The sequence below is a fragment of the Salvelinus alpinus genome, chromosome 7 (genome assembly GCF_045679555.1).
Source record: "Salvelinus alpinus chromosome 7, SLU_Salpinus.1, whole genome shotgun sequence".
NCBI classification, from domain to species: domain Eukaryota; kingdom Metazoa; phylum Chordata; class Actinopteri; order Salmoniformes; family Salmonidae; genus Salvelinus; species Salvelinus alpinus.
The window spans coordinates 5,060,610-5,077,347 of NC_092092.1; the positions used below are offsets into that span (position 1 = coordinate 5,060,610).

The 16,738-nt window shown below is 46.7% G+C and overlaps 1 protein-coding gene across 7 annotated transcripts in view; it reads left to right on the plus strand.

The window, feature by feature from the left end:
• The window catches only part of LOC139580347 (ribosome-binding protein 1-like), a 34,660-nt gene that overhangs the window by 13,450 nt on the left and 4,472 nt on the right, over positions 1 to 16,738 (plus strand). For 3 of the 7 annotated variants that reach the window (XM_071408908.1, XM_071408909.1, XM_071408910.1), the window contains exons 5-26: positions 381 to 532; positions 1,016 to 1,138; positions 1,497 to 1,649; positions 1,828 to 1,946; positions 3,347 to 3,500; positions 5,963 to 6,080; positions 6,378 to 6,559; positions 7,020 to 7,154; positions 7,742 to 7,779; positions 7,901 to 8,012; positions 8,452 to 8,486; positions 9,353 to 9,443; positions 9,650 to 9,690; positions 9,900 to 10,035; positions 10,256 to 10,345; positions 10,615 to 10,707; positions 10,839 to 10,910; positions 11,084 to 11,155; positions 11,643 to 11,762; positions 11,895 to 11,987; positions 14,637 to 14,678; positions 14,819 to 15,178. In XM_071408908.1, coding sequence (XP_071265009.1) covers positions 381 to 532; positions 1,016 to 1,138; positions 1,497 to 1,649; positions 1,828 to 1,946; positions 3,347 to 3,500; positions 5,963 to 6,080; positions 6,378 to 6,559; positions 7,020 to 7,154; positions 7,742 to 7,779; positions 7,901 to 8,012; positions 8,452 to 8,486; positions 9,353 to 9,443; positions 9,650 to 9,690; positions 9,900 to 10,035; positions 10,256 to 10,345; positions 10,615 to 10,707; positions 10,839 to 10,910; positions 11,084 to 11,155; positions 11,643 to 11,762; positions 11,895 to 11,987; positions 14,637 to 14,678; positions 14,819 to 15,178 — 2,531 coding nt within the window. Of the gene's footprint in view, positions 1 to 380; positions 533 to 1,015; positions 1,139 to 1,496; positions 1,650 to 1,827; positions 1,947 to 3,346; positions 3,501 to 5,962; positions 6,081 to 6,377; positions 6,560 to 6,948; positions 6,984 to 7,019; positions 7,155 to 7,741; positions 7,780 to 7,900; positions 8,013 to 8,451; positions 8,487 to 9,352; positions 9,444 to 9,649; positions 9,691 to 9,899; positions 10,036 to 10,255; positions 10,346 to 10,614; positions 10,708 to 10,838; positions 10,911 to 11,083; positions 11,156 to 11,642; positions 11,763 to 11,894; positions 11,988 to 14,636; positions 14,679 to 14,818; positions 15,179 to 16,738 lie in introns of all 7 variants that reach the window. The other 4 variants (XM_071408912.1, XM_071408911.1, XM_071408913.1 and 1 more) reach the window with 4 other exon arrangements.

The window sequence follows — 16,738 nt, forward strand, 5'->3', positions numbered from 1 at the left end:
TGTGTTTTCATTGGTGTAATGGTATGTGATCATGTTTCCCTCTCCTTAGCTATAGCAGCTGACTTGTAAGAACATTTGTCCCTCCCTCTTTTTCTCGCTCTCTCTCCCCCTTTTTTCTCTCTTTCTCCCTCTTTTTCTCTCCCTCTTTTTCTCGCTCTTTCTCCCCCTTTTTTCTCTTTCTCCCTCTTTTTCTCTTTCTCCCTCTTTTTCTCGCTCTCTCCCACTTTTTTCTCTTTCTCCCTCTTTTTCTCTCTCTCCCTCTTTTTCTCTTTCTCCCTCTTTTTCTCGCTCTCTCTCCCCCTTTTTTTCTCACTCTCTCCCTCTTTTTCTCGCTCTCTCCCCCTTTTTTTACCCCTCTCTTTTGCACTCTCTCACTGTAGTGTTGGACTCTGGTCTGGATTCCCCCCTGTTCCTGCCCTACAAGGCCCTGGTCTCTACCGTTAGCAGTATGGTCTTCAGTCAGGGAGAGGCCCAGCACCTCCTAGAGATCCTCTCTGACAAGGCTGGCATCAGACAAGACACCTGGCACATGGTAGGACCGTGGGTGGGGTGGGAGATACCACTGAGCGGTTATTATATGACCCAGAATGGGATGGGAGATACCACTGTGGGATTGAAGGGGGATTTGAATAACGTCAGGCTTGGAGTGGCGGGTAGGGAATTCGGCAGGGCACATGGTACAATCCGATTGGGACTGGGAGACGTCAATCGAAGGGGTTAGAGCGGGGGTGGTTTGGGACGGGACAAAGCACTGTGTCGACGGCAGGTAGCTTAACGGTTAAGAGCGTTGGGCCAGTAACCAAAAGGTTGCTGGTTCGAATCCATGAGCCGACTAGATAAAAAAAATCTGTCTGTGCCCTTGAGCAAGGCACTTAACCCTAATTGCTCATGTTAGTCGCTCTGGATAAGAGCGTCTGCTAAATGACTAAAATACTGTTTAAATGCAATTGGGGGGGTCAGACTCAGACGCACTACAGATGCTGATGTTTATGGTGACGCTGTGTGTGGTAATCAGGCTACTCAGAAGGGCGACCCAGTGGCTGTGATGAAGAAACAGTTGGAGGAGAATCAGAAACAGCTCACTACTCAGCAGGAGGATGCTTCTGCAGCCAAGAACAGACTCCGGGAACTCAGCAGGGTAACACACACACACACACACACACACACACACACACACACACACACACACACACACACACACACACACACACACACACACACACACACACACACACACACACACACAATGAGCAAGAGGACACCACAACAGCTAGGAACAGATTCTGGGAACTCAGCAGGGTACCAGACACACACCAAGGTAAAACACATGTTGAGAAGATCTCTGAAAGACCACTTATTAACCACATACAATAGAACTCTCCATGAATGTGTTGGACCATTGTTTACCTCGGTCTTTGTCTAGGAGCTCTCGGGTCTCTGTCTCTCTAGGAGCTGTCTGATGGTGTGGTGTGTGTCTCTCTCTCTGCTCGCTATAGGAGCTCTCTGCTGAGAAGTCCAAGGTAGCCAGTGTGGAGACAAGGCTGAGTTCCCAGCTCTCGTCCAGGGAGCAGGAGATGATCGCCCTGCAGGCTCGTATGCAGGCCTCCTACCAGGACCACGTAGCCCAGACACAGAAACTCAACGCCAAGGTACTAATGTAAATGAGAATAGTAGAATACGGGCCTCCTACCAGGGCACTCTGTCCCTGTCGGCCTCTGTGACTTTCTCTCAATTGAATTAAATGTGCTTTATTGGATTTAAATGAATTATGCAAAGATTGCCAGAGCATTCAAAAACAAAGTGAAAAGTAAAATCCCTTCCTCTCAGGTCCTCAGTCTTCAGGAGCAGTTGGAGTCTGGTCCCACGGCCCAGCTGACTCGTCTGCAGCAGGAGAACTCTATTCTCAGAGACGCACTGAACCAGGCCACAAGCCAGGCAGAGAGCAAGTAGGTGTCTCCTCCTACCCTAACCCCTAACCAGGCCACAAGCCAGGCAGAGAGCAAGTAGGTGTCTTCTCCTACCCTAACCCCTAACCAGGCCACAAGCCAGGCAGAGAGCAAGTAGGTGTCTTCTCCTACCCTAACCAGACCACAAGCCAGGCAGAGAGCAAGTAGGTGTCTTCTCCTACCCTAACCCCTAACCAGGCCACAAGCCAGGCAGAGAGCAAGTAGGTGTCTTCTCCTACCCTAACCAGGCCACAAGCCAGGCAGAGAGCAAGTAGGTGTCTTCTCCTACCCTAACCCCTAACCAGGCCACAAGCCAGGCAGAGAGCAAGTAGGTGTCTTCTCCTACCCTAACCAGGCCACAAGCCAGGCAGAGAGCAAGTAGGTCTCTTCTCCTACCCTAACCCCTAACCAGGCCACAAGCCAGGCAGAGAGCAAGTAGGTGTCTTCTCCTACCCTAACCAGGCCACAAGCCAGGCAGAGAGCAAGTAGGTGTCTTCTCCTACCGTAACCAGGCCACAAGCCAGGCAGAGAGCAAGTAGGTGTCTTCTCCTACCCTAACCCCTAACCAGGCCACAAGCCAGGCAGAGAGCAAGTAGGTGTCTTCTCCTACCCTAACCAGGCCACAAGCCAGGCAGAGAGCAAGTAGGTCTCTTCTCTTCTCCTACCCTAACCCCTAACCAGGCCACAAGCCAGGCAGAGAGCAAGTAGGTGTCTTCTCCTACCCTAACCAGGCCACAAGCCAGGCAGAGAGCAAGTAGGTGTCTTCTCCTACCCTAACCCCTAACCAGGCCACAAGCCAGGCAGAGAGCAAGTAGGTGTCTTCTCCTACCGTAACCAGGCCACAAGCCAGGCAGAGAGCAAGTAGGACTCTTCTCCTACCCTAACCCCTGAACCCTAACCCCTGAACTAAGCCATCAGCCAGGCAGCAAATAGGTTGCTCCCCCTGTCCTTTGTCCCAGCCCCTAAATGTTTTAGTAAGAAGAAAACATTTGAGAATAAACCATAATCTGGTGTTTTGAGAGTGCAAATGGAACTGCAGATCAAATACATTATGGTCTAGGGTTACTAGGGTCTAGGGTTACTAGGGTCTAGGATTACTAGGGTGAGGTTCTGCTGTGGCGTGAGGTTCTGCTGTGGCGTGAGGTTCTGCTGTGGCGTGAGGTTCCGCTGTGGCGTGAGGTTCTACTGTGAAGCCCACGGCGTGAAAAACAAAACAATACCTGCACTTGTCTTTTTTCCTAATATCACTGATTTTGGTGATAACTACTTTGAGGAAAAATGTACTTGCTACAACTGTGTGGTTGTTTCCTGTAGATATCTTTAGATGAATACATTTAACTGTAAGTTGCTCTGGATAAGAGCATCTGCTAGAGGACTCAAATGTAAATGTCTCTCCTCAGACAGAATAGTGAGCTGGCCAAGCTGAGACAGGATTGTGCCAAACTGACCAAGGACCTGGGGGAGAAGAGTGTAAGCCTTCAGACTGATGAGATCATCAGGACTGGACTGGAGGCCAAGGTGTCTTCTGTAGAGAAACAACTGTCTTCACTACAGGTAGGACTGGCGCGCGCACACACACACACACACACGCACACACACACACGGTCAGACTGATGACTACATCTGGAGAGTGGGCTGGAGGCTGCCAGTTTGCTGAGAGCCTCGCCTGGCCTTACCTACTGGCTGCCCCCCCCACACACACACACTCATTTTATAATCATATTGTCATCAAAGGTCTCTGTCTCTCAACCCTTATCTATTGGCTGGTCCCCTTCACCCCTCTAAAGCGCCGGTAATGGGGGATGGATCTCTGATGGGTTTGTAATCACAGAGCTGTGTGTTGGACTGGAATGCAACCACAGTATAATGGGGCTGGCTGCTGGCTGTAAGGGAATGCTTTTCTCTCTCAGCACCAGATGGAATGTGTGCTACGTGCCCAAGCAAGGCAGTACTCCATTCTGCATGTGCTGTCTGTAAAATGGCCGCCATCTAACTGACTGTATGTATACTGTACATCAGAATGTTTGCTATATGGAATCTACTACGGTTACTACTACGGTTACTGCTACTACATGGGGTCAATTTCACACCCTATGTATTGAATTCAAAAGTAAAAAATAATCGTGAACATAACAAATATAGTTGAGAATCTAAACATATTTTTTGAGGACGGGTGAAATAATGGCTGTTAAAATCGAAAACCAAACAATTGAAAGCAAAATGTAGAGAATTGTAAATAAAAATAAGCCCTCAAAAGGCTGCTGCTAAGGCTCGTACAGCAGGGTCAGGTAACTTTACTCCATTGTTGACATTTGCAACTGCCTGACCTGCACAGAGTTTAAAACACTAGCACACCCAGCTGGGTTTAGTACATAAGCTACATCCTAATGCAAGGGGGCGCAAAGTACAGCCCATGGGCTGGAGAGGCGAAGGTCGAGAGCCGTGCGTCCTCCCAAACACGACCCAACCAAATCGCACTGCTTCTTGACACAATGCCCGCTTAACCCGGAAGCCAGCCGCACCAATGTGTCAGAGGAAACACTGTGCACCTGGCGACCGTGTCAGTGTGCACTGCGCCAGGCCCGCAACAGGAGTCGCTAGTGGGCGATGGGACAAGGAAATCCCGTCCTGCCAAACCCTCTCCTAACCCGGACGACGCTGGGCCAATTGTGCGCCGCCTCATGGGTCTCCCAATCATGGCCAGCTGTGACACAGCTTGGGATCGAACCTGGGTCTGTAGTGACGCCTCAAGCACTGCGATGCAGTGCCTTAGACCGCTGCGCCACTCTGGAGGCCCCCGCAAATTGATTTTAACAATTGGTCCCCTAAAAAATGTGGCCCTAAAGCCAACAAGTTTGCCCTCCCCTGTCCTAATGGAATGCTGTTTATCATGGGATGTAACTAATGTACAAAACACAGCTGGGTGTGATCCCATGATAAACAGCATTCCATTAGGATCTCACCCGGCTGTGTTTAGTACATTATCTACATCCCAATGGAATGCTGTTTATCATAATGTGTGGAGTGAGCCGGTCTTTTACTTGACGGTCAAGACTTGATGTTTAATCATTTTAACTATGATCTCTTCTTGTACCAGCCCTGAAGTTTATCATCAGAATGTTATGTAATTAAAGGGCCTATTAGTGAATTCATACACTCCAGGCCCTTTTACGCCATGCCAGTATCCTTATCCGTCTGTTTTTGTGCTCGCCCGCTCTCTCTTGCTCGTCAGTTTTATAGTTCCTACTAACTCTGTAGCTGGACAATGTCGTTGAGATATTGTATTTATCCTCTGCTGCCCTCTGGTGGCGAGTGAAGTGTGCACCCTCCTTCCATAATCAAGCCGTCCTTGCAGATACAGTAGCAAGACCATAACAAGAAGAGGCTCAGTCAGTACAGATTAGCAACGCCAAGGGTCGTGGATTCCATTCCTACTGGGACCACCCACATGTAAAAATCTATTCACGCGTGACTTAAGTTGCTTTGGATCGAATGTTCAGCTAAATGGCATAAAATGGATGGATGTCATAACAGAATACTGTCTGCAGTGTGACAGCGTGCTCAGGGTATTTACAGAATACTGTCTGCAGTGTGACAGCGTGCTCAGGGTATTTACAGAATACTGTCTGCAGTGTGACAGTGTGCTCAGGGTATTTACAGAATACTGTCTGCAGTGTGACAGCGTGCTCAGGGTATTTACAGAATACTGTCTGCAGTGTGACAGCGTGCTCAGGGTATTTACAGAATACTGTCTGCAGTGTGACAGCGTGCTCAGGGTATTTACAGAATACTGTCTGCAGTGTGACAGCGTGCTCAGGGTATTTACAGAATACTGTCTGCAGTGTGACAGCGTGCTCAGGGTATTTACAGAATACTGTCTGCAGTGTGACAGCGTGCTCAGGGTATTTACAGAATACTGTCTGCAGTGTGACAGCGTGCTCAGGGTATTTACAGAATACTGTCTGCAGTGTGACAGCGTTCTCAGGGTATTACAGAATACTATCTATGTCTATCAGGTCAGTCATGCTGAGAGTGAACAGGAGCTGCAGAGGAGGCTGGAGGAGGTCAGTGAGGAGTTGAGGAGTTCTCAGAGGAATCTGGAGAAAGCCCAGCAGGATGCTACCACCCTCTCAGGTAAAGTATTATTCACGTTTCAGGCCGTGTTTCTTCAAATTCCAGTGGGCTAACGGTTGGCATGAAATCCACGTGAACTCGTACTGAAACTTACCTCAAATGTACTTGGATGATTTAATAAACTGACCAACGGAACAAATCAGACTACCTATAGTCACGTTATTTTTTTTTTCACTGACAATCTTAACCTACATTTTTTTTTTATTCTTCTTTAAAATTGCAGGTGAAATAAGGTCTTTTTTTACTATTTGATTAAACAATGTTGATAGTTTATAGCGCTGTCTGCTATCCCTCCAGATCTTCAGGTCCATCTGGGCAGTGTAACGGATGATCTGAAGGAACGTGGGGCCCAGGTGGAGGCCCTCACAGCCCAGCTGGAGCAGACTGCGCTGGAGAAGGGACAGCTGGAGGACCAGGTGGGATCCATTAATGTTCTTCTCGAGGCCAGCCAGAACAGAGACGAGAATGAGGACTTGGAGGTGAGTTATCAGACTAGATAATATGATATTATGGTTTAGGTAGGAGCCTAGACTGCTCCCGACCAGCACTTGCACACTGCGCGAGCCAGTCCTTAGTAGTGCCAGAGAGGTTTAAAACCCATAGACTCAACATGCATTTACTTCCTGTAAACATCCACGATGAAGACTCAGAGCACCGTCAATGGGAGAGTGGCAAATTCATTCAAAGTATTTGCAGGAAGTAATCACAAGTGTGGAGTGGTCTGTTTCCAAACCTCTCTGGGGCTAGTAAGCATTAATCTTGTCCCGAGATGGCGTGGTGATGGAAACCATGTTATCCACTGTTCTCTTTGATTCACAGACATTCTAAAGATGTCTGAATGCATGTTTGTTTATGTTTTTTTTTGTAGGATAACTCCACTGAGTTGGAACGGCTAAAGATCAGGTACTTTCTGATCCTCATCATTCTCTCTCTATATAGATGTGGAGTTGGGCTTTTCTCAACAACACCAATCATTTCTCTTCCAGTCTTCAAGACCGAGACGGTCAGCTGGCGTCACTCCAAGAGGAGCTGAAGCAGTTCAGAGAAATGAAACGGGAGGCAGCTGTAACTGCCGTGAGTATCTCAACTCTCAAGACAGTCTCTGTTCTGTTGTCACTGTGCTAGTGGAATTGCCATGAACTTTGGCTAGCTGAGTCGGTTATTTCTCTATTGATTCACTAGCTGAATCGGTTATTTCTCTATTGAGTCACTAGCTGAATCGGTTATTTCTCTATTGATTCACTAGCTGAATCGGTTATTTCTCTATTGAGTCACTAGCTGAATCGGTTATTTCTCTATTGGTTCACTAGGTGAATCGGTTATTTCTCTATCGAGTCACTAGCTGAATCGGTTATTTCTCTATTGAGTCACTAGCTGAATCGGTTATTTCTCTATTGAGTCACTAGCTGAATCGGTTATTTCTCTATTGAGTCACTAGCTGAGTCGGTTATTTCTCTATTGAGTCACTAGCTGAGTCGGTTATTTCTCTATTGAGTCACTAGCTGAATCGGTTCTCTATTGAGTCACTAGCTGTTTAGAATATTTACATGTATTTATTCAGACATGGATCCATTGGAAAGAGCCCTCTTGTTTCCAAAGAAGGGTATTGAGAAAACTATAGATTTAGTCTTTCTAAGTATCTTCTCACTCTGTCGCGACAGGAGGTCACTACAGCTGAGACCGAGCAGGCACCTAACAGGTACGTCTAGTCCCCCCCTCTACCTGTTTAAAATCATCCGTTTGATTCAGTCACCAGCTTTTGTTTAATTCTGCTATTACGTACCGGAACATTCTCATAAGTATCTCTCTTTTTATTTTAGTGAGGACAGAAGCCTGGTGGTATCCCTTCAGGAAGAACTGAAGCAGCTTAAAGAAGAGCTGGAACAACTACTAAACTCTCCCGTGGCTCCCCAAAGTGTTGAGTTAAAATCGGTACCGTTTCTATAGTTACACGGCAGTTTTTCCATTATGAATATTGACATGTTCTCATGGTTAACTTGGGTTTGACATATAGCCTAGTGGTTAGAGAAGTGAGTCTGCAAAACAAACAAAAAATCTGGCAACCAAAGGGTTGTTTTTATCAAATCCTAGATGCCTTTGCCTGCCGTTATGCCCTTGAGCAAGGTACTTTACCTTCCCACCACAATTGCTCCATGGCGCCCAGTGTGGCAGGCCCCTGCTCCAACGTGTGTGTGTGTGTGTGTGTGTGTGTGTGTGTGTGTGTGTGTGTGTGTGTGTGTGTGTGTGTGTGTGTGTGTGTGTGTGTGTGTGTGTGTGTGTGTGTGTGTGTGTGTGTGTTTTTCAGAGGGTTTGGGATAAAGCAGACCAATAAAGTCATCTTAATGTTGAAACAATTTTTTTTTTTTACCAGGCTGTCTCAGGAGAATCTGATCAGCTACTCAATGGGTATGTTATCATTTTATTGATGCCTTGTTCCAGAGTAATACGTTTACCAGGGGACAGAACAGTGACTTGTTCCAGAGTAATACGTTTACCAGGGGACAGAACAGTGACTTGTTCCAGAGTAATACGTTTACCAGGGGACAGAACAGTGACTTGTTCCAGAGTAATACATTTACCAGGGGACAGAACAGTGACTTGTTCCAGAGTAATACATTTACCAGGGGACAGAACAGTGACTTGTTCCAGAGTAATACATTTACCAGGGGACAGAACAGTGACTTGTTCCAGAGTAATACATTTACCAGGGGACAGAACAGTGACTTGTTCCAGAGTAATACATTTACCAGGGGACAGAACAGTGACTTGTTCCAGAGTAATACATTTACCAGGGGACAGAACAGTGACTTGTTCCAGAGTAATACATTTACCAGGGGACAGAACAGTGACTTGTTCCAGAGTAATACATTTACCAGGGGACAGAACAGTGACTTGTTCCAGAGTAATACATTTACCAGGGGACAGAACAGTGACTTGTTCCAGAGTAATACATTTACCAGGGGACAGAACAGTGACTTGTTCCAGAGTAATACATTTACCAGGGGACAGAACAGTGACTTGTTCCAGAGTAATACATTTACCAGGGGACAGAACAGTGACTTGTTCCAGAGTAATACATTTACCAGGGGACAGAACAGTGACTTGTTCCAGAGTAATACGTTTACCAGGGGACAGAACAGTGACTTGAATAGGACTGTCAGTTATAGTAGTTTGAGTCCTATGTCTTGTGCTCAACTCTACAAAAAAACAGCTGTATTACAGTAAAACACGGCATTGTCTAACGCTGGTTACCCATGTGCTCTTCCATCCAGTCTGGAGAAGACGGAGAGCCAAGAAGCATCGCTAGAAGAGGAAGGGATGCAACTCAAAGAAAAATCTGAACAGGCCCAGAGTAACACCACTGTAAGTGCCCACTTTCCTCTCCTACTGGCACCTTAGCCTGGTCCCAGGCCTGTTTGTGCTGTATAGGCAACTCCTATTGGCGTTTGGTATGACAATGACCATAGGATTTGGCAAGACGGCACAAACAGACCTGGGACCAGGCTATAGTTGCCCTGCTTGTCTAGCAACATGATCTGGTATCAGTGAATGATCTGTTTTGTTTTCAGCAGTCTGACAACACAGCAGAACTGGCCGCGCTACAAACCAGGTAAGTGGAACGTTGCTCATCACCAAACCCACTTATTATTTTAAATTGTTCTTTCCCTTATGGAATATCAAAATCAAACTGGATTCAAAGTGTCTTCAAAATGGCTATACTCTTTCCAGTAAAACAATACAAATGAAGCAATATGGGATTTTGGCTCTTCTATAGAAAAAGGGAAACTAAACAGTTTCTGTCCCTTGGTTCTTCGTTAGTCTGGCAGAGAGAGAAGATATGATGACATCATTACAAGAGGAGCTAAGGGAAGCCAGGGACCAATCACAGAAGGTACAGGAGATCCTCGCTCAGGTCCAGCAGAGCCAAGAGTCCCAGCCGAGCACAGAGCTGCCGGTAAGACTGAGCCATAATAATGATTAAATTATTATTGATTGGTCTGGTCTGACAAAGTTATGGTTATGCAGTCTGAAGTATGTTATCAATGTATAATGCAGTCTGTGTAGTGTCTTGTTTTTAACCTTTACCTGTAAGCCAGAGCGCCGAAGACAAATATAACATTTTAATAAAATGTAATGGACTTTCTTATTGGTTCTGTCTGATGTTTTGATTCCAGGAGCTGTTGGAGAAACTGAAGGAGGCAGAGGACAGCCACGGGACACTGCAGGCACAGTGTGACCAGTACAGGACAGTCCTGGCTGAAACGGTAAGGACTTACACTGATACAACATGCCCAATTGGTCTACCATCACCTGCATCTCTAAATAAACTAGACATTTGGCCCACAGCCTTTTTTACAACGAAAGACAATGGCGTGTTTGATTGAGAGAGACCGAGGTGTGGATGGGAAATGGATGTGCTGAATTTATCACCCAACGCCTGCATCGATAAAGATGTGAAACAAAACCTCCTCCTTAAAAACACACGTGTGAGAGAGTTGTGGTCTACATGTCATGGATCTGTCGCCCTCCACAGGAAGGAATGCTGACGAACCTTCAGAATAGTGTTGAGGAGGAGGAGCTGGTGTGGAAGTCCAAGATGGCCGACTCTGAGGACCAGTTGAAGAAGGTGAAGAAGCAGTGTTTTTTTTATTTTTTAAATTTGTTATATCTCCTCTCTTCTGTAATCCTTGGGCATGGCTGTACAATTGTCTCTGTCTGTGGCCCTGTTCTAAACCACACCCTCTCTACTCACACTAGGCCCTGGAACAAGTGCACACTCTGGAGGAGACTGCAGAGAGCTTGAAGACAGGAAACCAAAGCATAGAACAGGTATAATAAATGAATTAATTTTCACCTGAAGGGGTTTATCATAATGCTTTGTGTGATATGTTTTAATATCAGGTCCGGTGTAGTGACTGTCTGATGGATGTTTTAATATCAGGTCCGGTGTAGTGACTGATGCTGTTTTAGTAATGGACTCCTCACTCTTTCCCTCTCTGCAGCTGAAGGAGCAGGTGATGCTTCTGGAAGCCCAGTTGGAGAAACAGTCTGAGACAGAGGACGAAATGGCACAGGTACACACCTACATCCGTTACGGCCGGCAGGCAGCCTAACAGATAGAGCTTGTCCAAATCCCCGAGCCGACCAGGTGGAAATTACGTCGACGTGAACTTGAGCAAGGCACTTAACCCTGATTCCTCCAGGGTCACCGTTGATGATGGCGGACCCTAACCCCACTCTCCGATGGTGTCTCTCAGGGTGTTGGGATATGCCCAAAAAACACATTTTCCTGTGTGTGTGAAATAGGACACATACAGGCACCCACCAAACGTATTATTGTTATTATATAGACCATAGATGGGTACACTAGTTATACACATCAACATTCATATAGTAGAAACAGTCAGAGAAAAAACCACCGGTACACTGACTAGGTAAGACATCATCCTATATCACAAGGCTGTTTTGTGCTCCTACTCTCTTAATCACATGGCTGATAGTGAGCGACCATAGAATGTAATACATTACGGAGTCTGTCTGTTCTGTGTGTCTGTCCTCCAGTTGAAGCAGCTGCTGTCAGAGTCTCAGAGCCAGCTGGAGTCAGCCCAGACGCAGGCCCAGACGCAGGCCCAGACGCAGGCCCAGACGCAGGCCCAGACGCACAGGGAAGAGCTGGCTACGGTAAGTGTGAGTGCGCATCCGTTCCCTGTGGTCCTGACCGGAACATCAGCGGGTCGCTTGTTGAGGTCAACTTAGTTTCTGTATCCCAGTTCTCTCCCTCTTGTCCCTAACCCCTGGAGCTTCCTGTTCCAGGTCAGAGGTCAGCTGAGCGAGGCGACGGAGCACGCTCAGAGCCAGAAGGCGGTCCCTGAGGCCGGGGCACAGAACGGCCCATCAGAGCCCGAGGTCAGGATGCATCGGAGGTTATAGGTCATGGGGCATCCTTTTACTGCCGGTCTGCTCTGCTGGAGGGTCCTGGAAACTGGTCGCTACCACAATAATATAGTCATCAGCACATTCTAATTAGGAAGGTTTATGATAGGGATGAACATTTCAGTCAATTCTGCTGCCGACTAACCGACCCTCATTAACCAATTAGCAAACGGTAACATTTTGTTCCAAATTGTAAAAATTATGTGACCAACAGAAAATATTATGCATGAATACACAGAATGGGCTTTTTTTAATTTTTAGATTAATTGATCTCAGTTAAAAAACGTGGAGGGGGAATCTAAAGATGCAACATCTAGGATGGGTTTTTAATATGACCAAACGAAAGAAAGTTGATTATGAAAACCAGTAGAACCGGAGAAAAATGCTGGTTTCAACGGCTTATGAGTCTTTATAAAATACAAATAATTGCCTCCACATTTCTATGGTGTGATTTTGACTTTGAAGCAAAAGGTGAAACATTTCTCATCATATGAAGTTAAAAAAAAATCTCCCAGGTTTCCAACAATTAAGTATATGATTTCAAAATGCACACCGTCTCCAGCTTAGATTGCAAGGTGGTGGGTGATGCGCTGATAGCCTGCCTACTGTATTGCCTATCCACTAAAATAGGTTAATGGAGGATACGCTTCAATCAGGAGTTGAAAAATACAAATAGTAGCAATAGAAAACTGGGATCCTTTAAAAAAAAATCGTGGCCATAAACTCTGTTTTGTTGCGCAATGACTGGGCTTATTGGAGCGTGTTTCACTCCAGCAGCAACCAGCTGTTAGAGGAGCTACGGAGTTAAACAAGGTTGTGTGTGTGATTATATACACAGTACCAGTCAAAAGTTTGGACACCTACTCATTCCAGGGTTTTTATTTATTTTTTACTATTTTCTACCTTGTAGAAAAGTAGTGAAGACATCAAAACTATGAAATAACACATATGGAATCATGTAGTAACCAAAAAAGTGTTCAACAAATCAAAATATATTTGAGATTCTTCAAAGTAGCCACCCTTTGCCTTGACAGCTTTGCACACTCTTGGCTTTCTCTCAACCAGCTTCATGAGGTAGTCACCTGGAATTCATTTCAATTAACAGTTAATAGTTAATTTGTGGAATTTCTTTACTTAATGTTAATGCGTTTGAGCCAATCAGTTGTGTTGTGACAAGGTAGGGGTGGTATACAGAAGATAGCCCTATTTGGTAAAAGACCAAGTCCTGTTTAATGGCTATTTCTCCAAGGAGAGTGATTGAGTGCTGCATCAGATGACCTGGCCTCCAGCATCACCCGACCTCAATCCAGTTGAGATGGTTTGGGATGAGTTGGACCGCAGAGTGAAGGAAAAGCAGCCAACAAGTGCTCAGCATATGTGGGAACTCCTTCAAGACTGGAAAATCATTCCTCGTGAAGCTGGTTGACAGAATTCTAAGAGTGTGCAAAGCTGTCATTAAGGCAAAGGGTAGGTTCTTTGAAGAATCTCAAATATAAAATGTATTTTGATTTAACACTTTTTCCCCCATCATTATTTTTTGTATATATGGGTTATTTCATAGTTTTGATGTCTTCACTATTATTCTACAATCTAGAAAATAGAGAAAATAAAGAAACCCTTGAATGAGTAGGTGTGTCCAAACTGTTGACTGATACTGTGTGTGTGATATATGCCGAACTAACGAACACACCAGAGCGGCCTTAGCAACACAGGTATTCCTATGCGTCAGACTTGCGTGTGTCACTGTCAACCTGGGTTGTTTCTCTCGTTCAAGAATGTTGTGAGGCCAGTGTCTTGACTTTGTCGGTGTTATTATTAATGTATTATTATAGGCAGTAAGTCCAGTCTGTCCAGTTCTCTACATACGCAGCAGCTGCTAACCATGTGCTGTGTTTGTTTTAACCACCCAGTGTGTTGACTATCAGCTGTCCTAACCACAGCTTGGCTCACACTCTATTCTAAGCATGATCACTCCCTGCTTGGGTTTACTTTTCCACTGTAGAGCCATCTTGTTTTTTGAAGTGACGCTTCTTATTGCCTGGTGTGGAGTGATGCACTGACATGGCACAGAGTGGTGTGTGTGTCTGTGTGGGTGTGTGTCTGTGTGGGTGTGTGCCTGCGTGGGTGGCTGTCTGCGTGGGTGGCTGTCTGCGTGGGTGTCTGTGTTGGTGGGTGGCTGTCGTTATGCGTGGCTGTCGGTGTGCGGGTGGCTGTCTGCGTGGGTGGCTGTCTGTCTGCGTGGGTGGGTAGCTGTCTGCGTGGGTGGGTAGCTGTCTGCGTGGGTGGGTAGCTGTCTGCGTGGGTGGGTGGCTGTCTGCGTGGGTGGCTGGCTGGCTGTCTGCGTGGGTGGCTGGCTGGCTGTCTGCGTGGGTGGCTGGCTGGCTGTCTGCGTGGGTGGCTGTCGGTGTGGGTGGCTGGCTGTGTGCGTGGGTGTGTGCCTGCGTGGGTGGGTGGCTGTCTGCGTGGGTGGCTGTCTGCGTGGGTGCACAAGTCATTACAAGCTCTTTAATGCTTTTATCTATCTGTGTCTGTGGCAAGGGGGGGGACACATCTGTGTCCAGCCACTTCATCTTCTGACACGGTGTGTACTGTATTATATCCTAATGTTTTGTGCGTCTCAAGGTCCAGTCCCAGTTGAGTCAAATCACACAGGAGTTTGAACAGGTACGTGCAACAGCCAATCGGAAGAGGGCAAGAACTTTGACATTGCCTTACAAACTGCTTAGTTAGACAGCGACTGTCTGTGTGACTAGTTATTTGACTGACTTGTGTTTTTATTTGACGTGATCTTGTGCCCCCTCCAGGCTCAGAAGACTGTAGAACTCCAGGCTCAGAAGACTGTAGAACTCCAGGCTCAGAAGACTGTAGAACCCCAGGCTCAGAAGACTGTAGAACCCCAGGCTCAGAAGACTGTAGAACCCCAGGCTCAGAAGACTGTAGAACCCCAGGCTCAGAAGACTGTAGAACCCCAGGCTCAGAAGACTGTAGAACCCCAGGCTCAGAAGACTGTAGAACCCCAGGCTCAGAAGACTGTAGAACCCCAGGCTCAGAAGACTGTGGAACTCCAGGCTCAGAAGACTGTAGAACTACAGGCTCAGCTGGAGATGCTGAAAGAGACAGGAGACTCCCCACAGGCTGGCACAGAGGACGTAGCCCAGCTAGAGGTACATGACCGTGGGCCACATTCAGCGGAATGTTCAAATACTCTTTTATTTGTCACATGCACCGAATACAACACAATATAATACTGTGAAAAGCTTACTTACAAGCCCTTAACAATGCAGTTTAAATAAAAAATATTTACTAAATAAAAGGGCAACAATAAAGTAACAATAACGAGGCTATATACCGGGGGAGTCAATGTGCGGGGGACACAGGTTAGTCGACAGAATTTGCAAAATGACTATGTATAGATAATAAACAGCGAGTTGCAGCAGTGTAAAAACCAGGGGGGGGTGGGGTCAATATAAATAGTCCGGGTGGCCATTTGATTAATTGTTCAGCAGTCTTTTGTCTTGGGGGTAGAAGCTGTTAAGGAGCCTTTTGGACCTAGACTTGGCGCTCCGGTACCGCCGTGCGGTAGCAGAGAGAACAGTCGATGACTAGGGTGGATGGAGTCTTTGACATTTTTTAGGGCCTTCCTCTGACACTGCCTAGCTGTTTGGGGTTTTAGGCTGGGTTTCTGTACAGCACTTTGAGATATCAGCTGATGTAAGAAGGGCTATATAAATACATTTGATTTGATATAGGTCCTGGATGTCAGGAAGCTTGGCCCCAGTGATGTACTGGGCCGTACGCATTACCCTCTGTAGCGCCTTACATTTAACCATTGGCATTTAACCAAATGTCGAGCAGTTCTCATACCAGGCAGTGATACAACCGGTCAGGATGCTCTCGATGGTGCAGCTGTAGAACTTTTTGAGGATCAAGGGACCCATGCCAAATCTTTTCAGTCTCCTGAGGGGGACTAGGCTTTGTCGGGCCTTCTTCGCGATTGTCTTGGTGTGTTTGGACCATGGTAGTTTGGTGGTGATGTGGACACCAAGTAACTCTCGACCCGCTCCACTGCAGCCCCGTCGATGTTAATGGGCGCCTGTTCGGCCCTCTTTTTCCTATAGTCCACGATCAGCTCCTTCGTCTTTCTCACATTGAGGGAGAAGTTGTTGTCCTGGCACCACACTGCCAGGTCTCTGACCTCCTCCCTATAGGCTGTCTCATCGTTGTCGGTGATCAGGCCTACAACTGTTGTCATCAGCAAACTTAGTGATGGTGTTGGAGTCATGTCTGGCCGTGTAGTCATGAGTGAATAGGGAGTACAGGAGAGGACTAAGCACGCACCCCTGAGGGGCCCCATGTTGGACATCCTGACGGTTGGGGGCGGCCAGCATGATAGTGTTGATGTGAGCCACGACCAGTGTTTCAAAGCACTTCATGGCTACCGACGTGAGTGCTACGGGACACTAATCATTTAGGCAGGTTATCTCCGCTTTCTTGGGCACAGGGACTATGGTGGTCTGTTTGAAACATGTAGGTATTAGACTCGGTCAGGGAGAGGTTGAAATGTCAGTGAAGACACTTGCCAGTTGGTCCGCACATGCTTTGAGTACACGTCCTGGTAATCCGTCTGGCCCCGCAGCTTTTTGAATGTTGACCTGTTTAAAGGTCTTGCTCACATCGGCTACGGAGAGCGTGATCAGTCTTCTGGAACAGCAGGTGCTCTTATG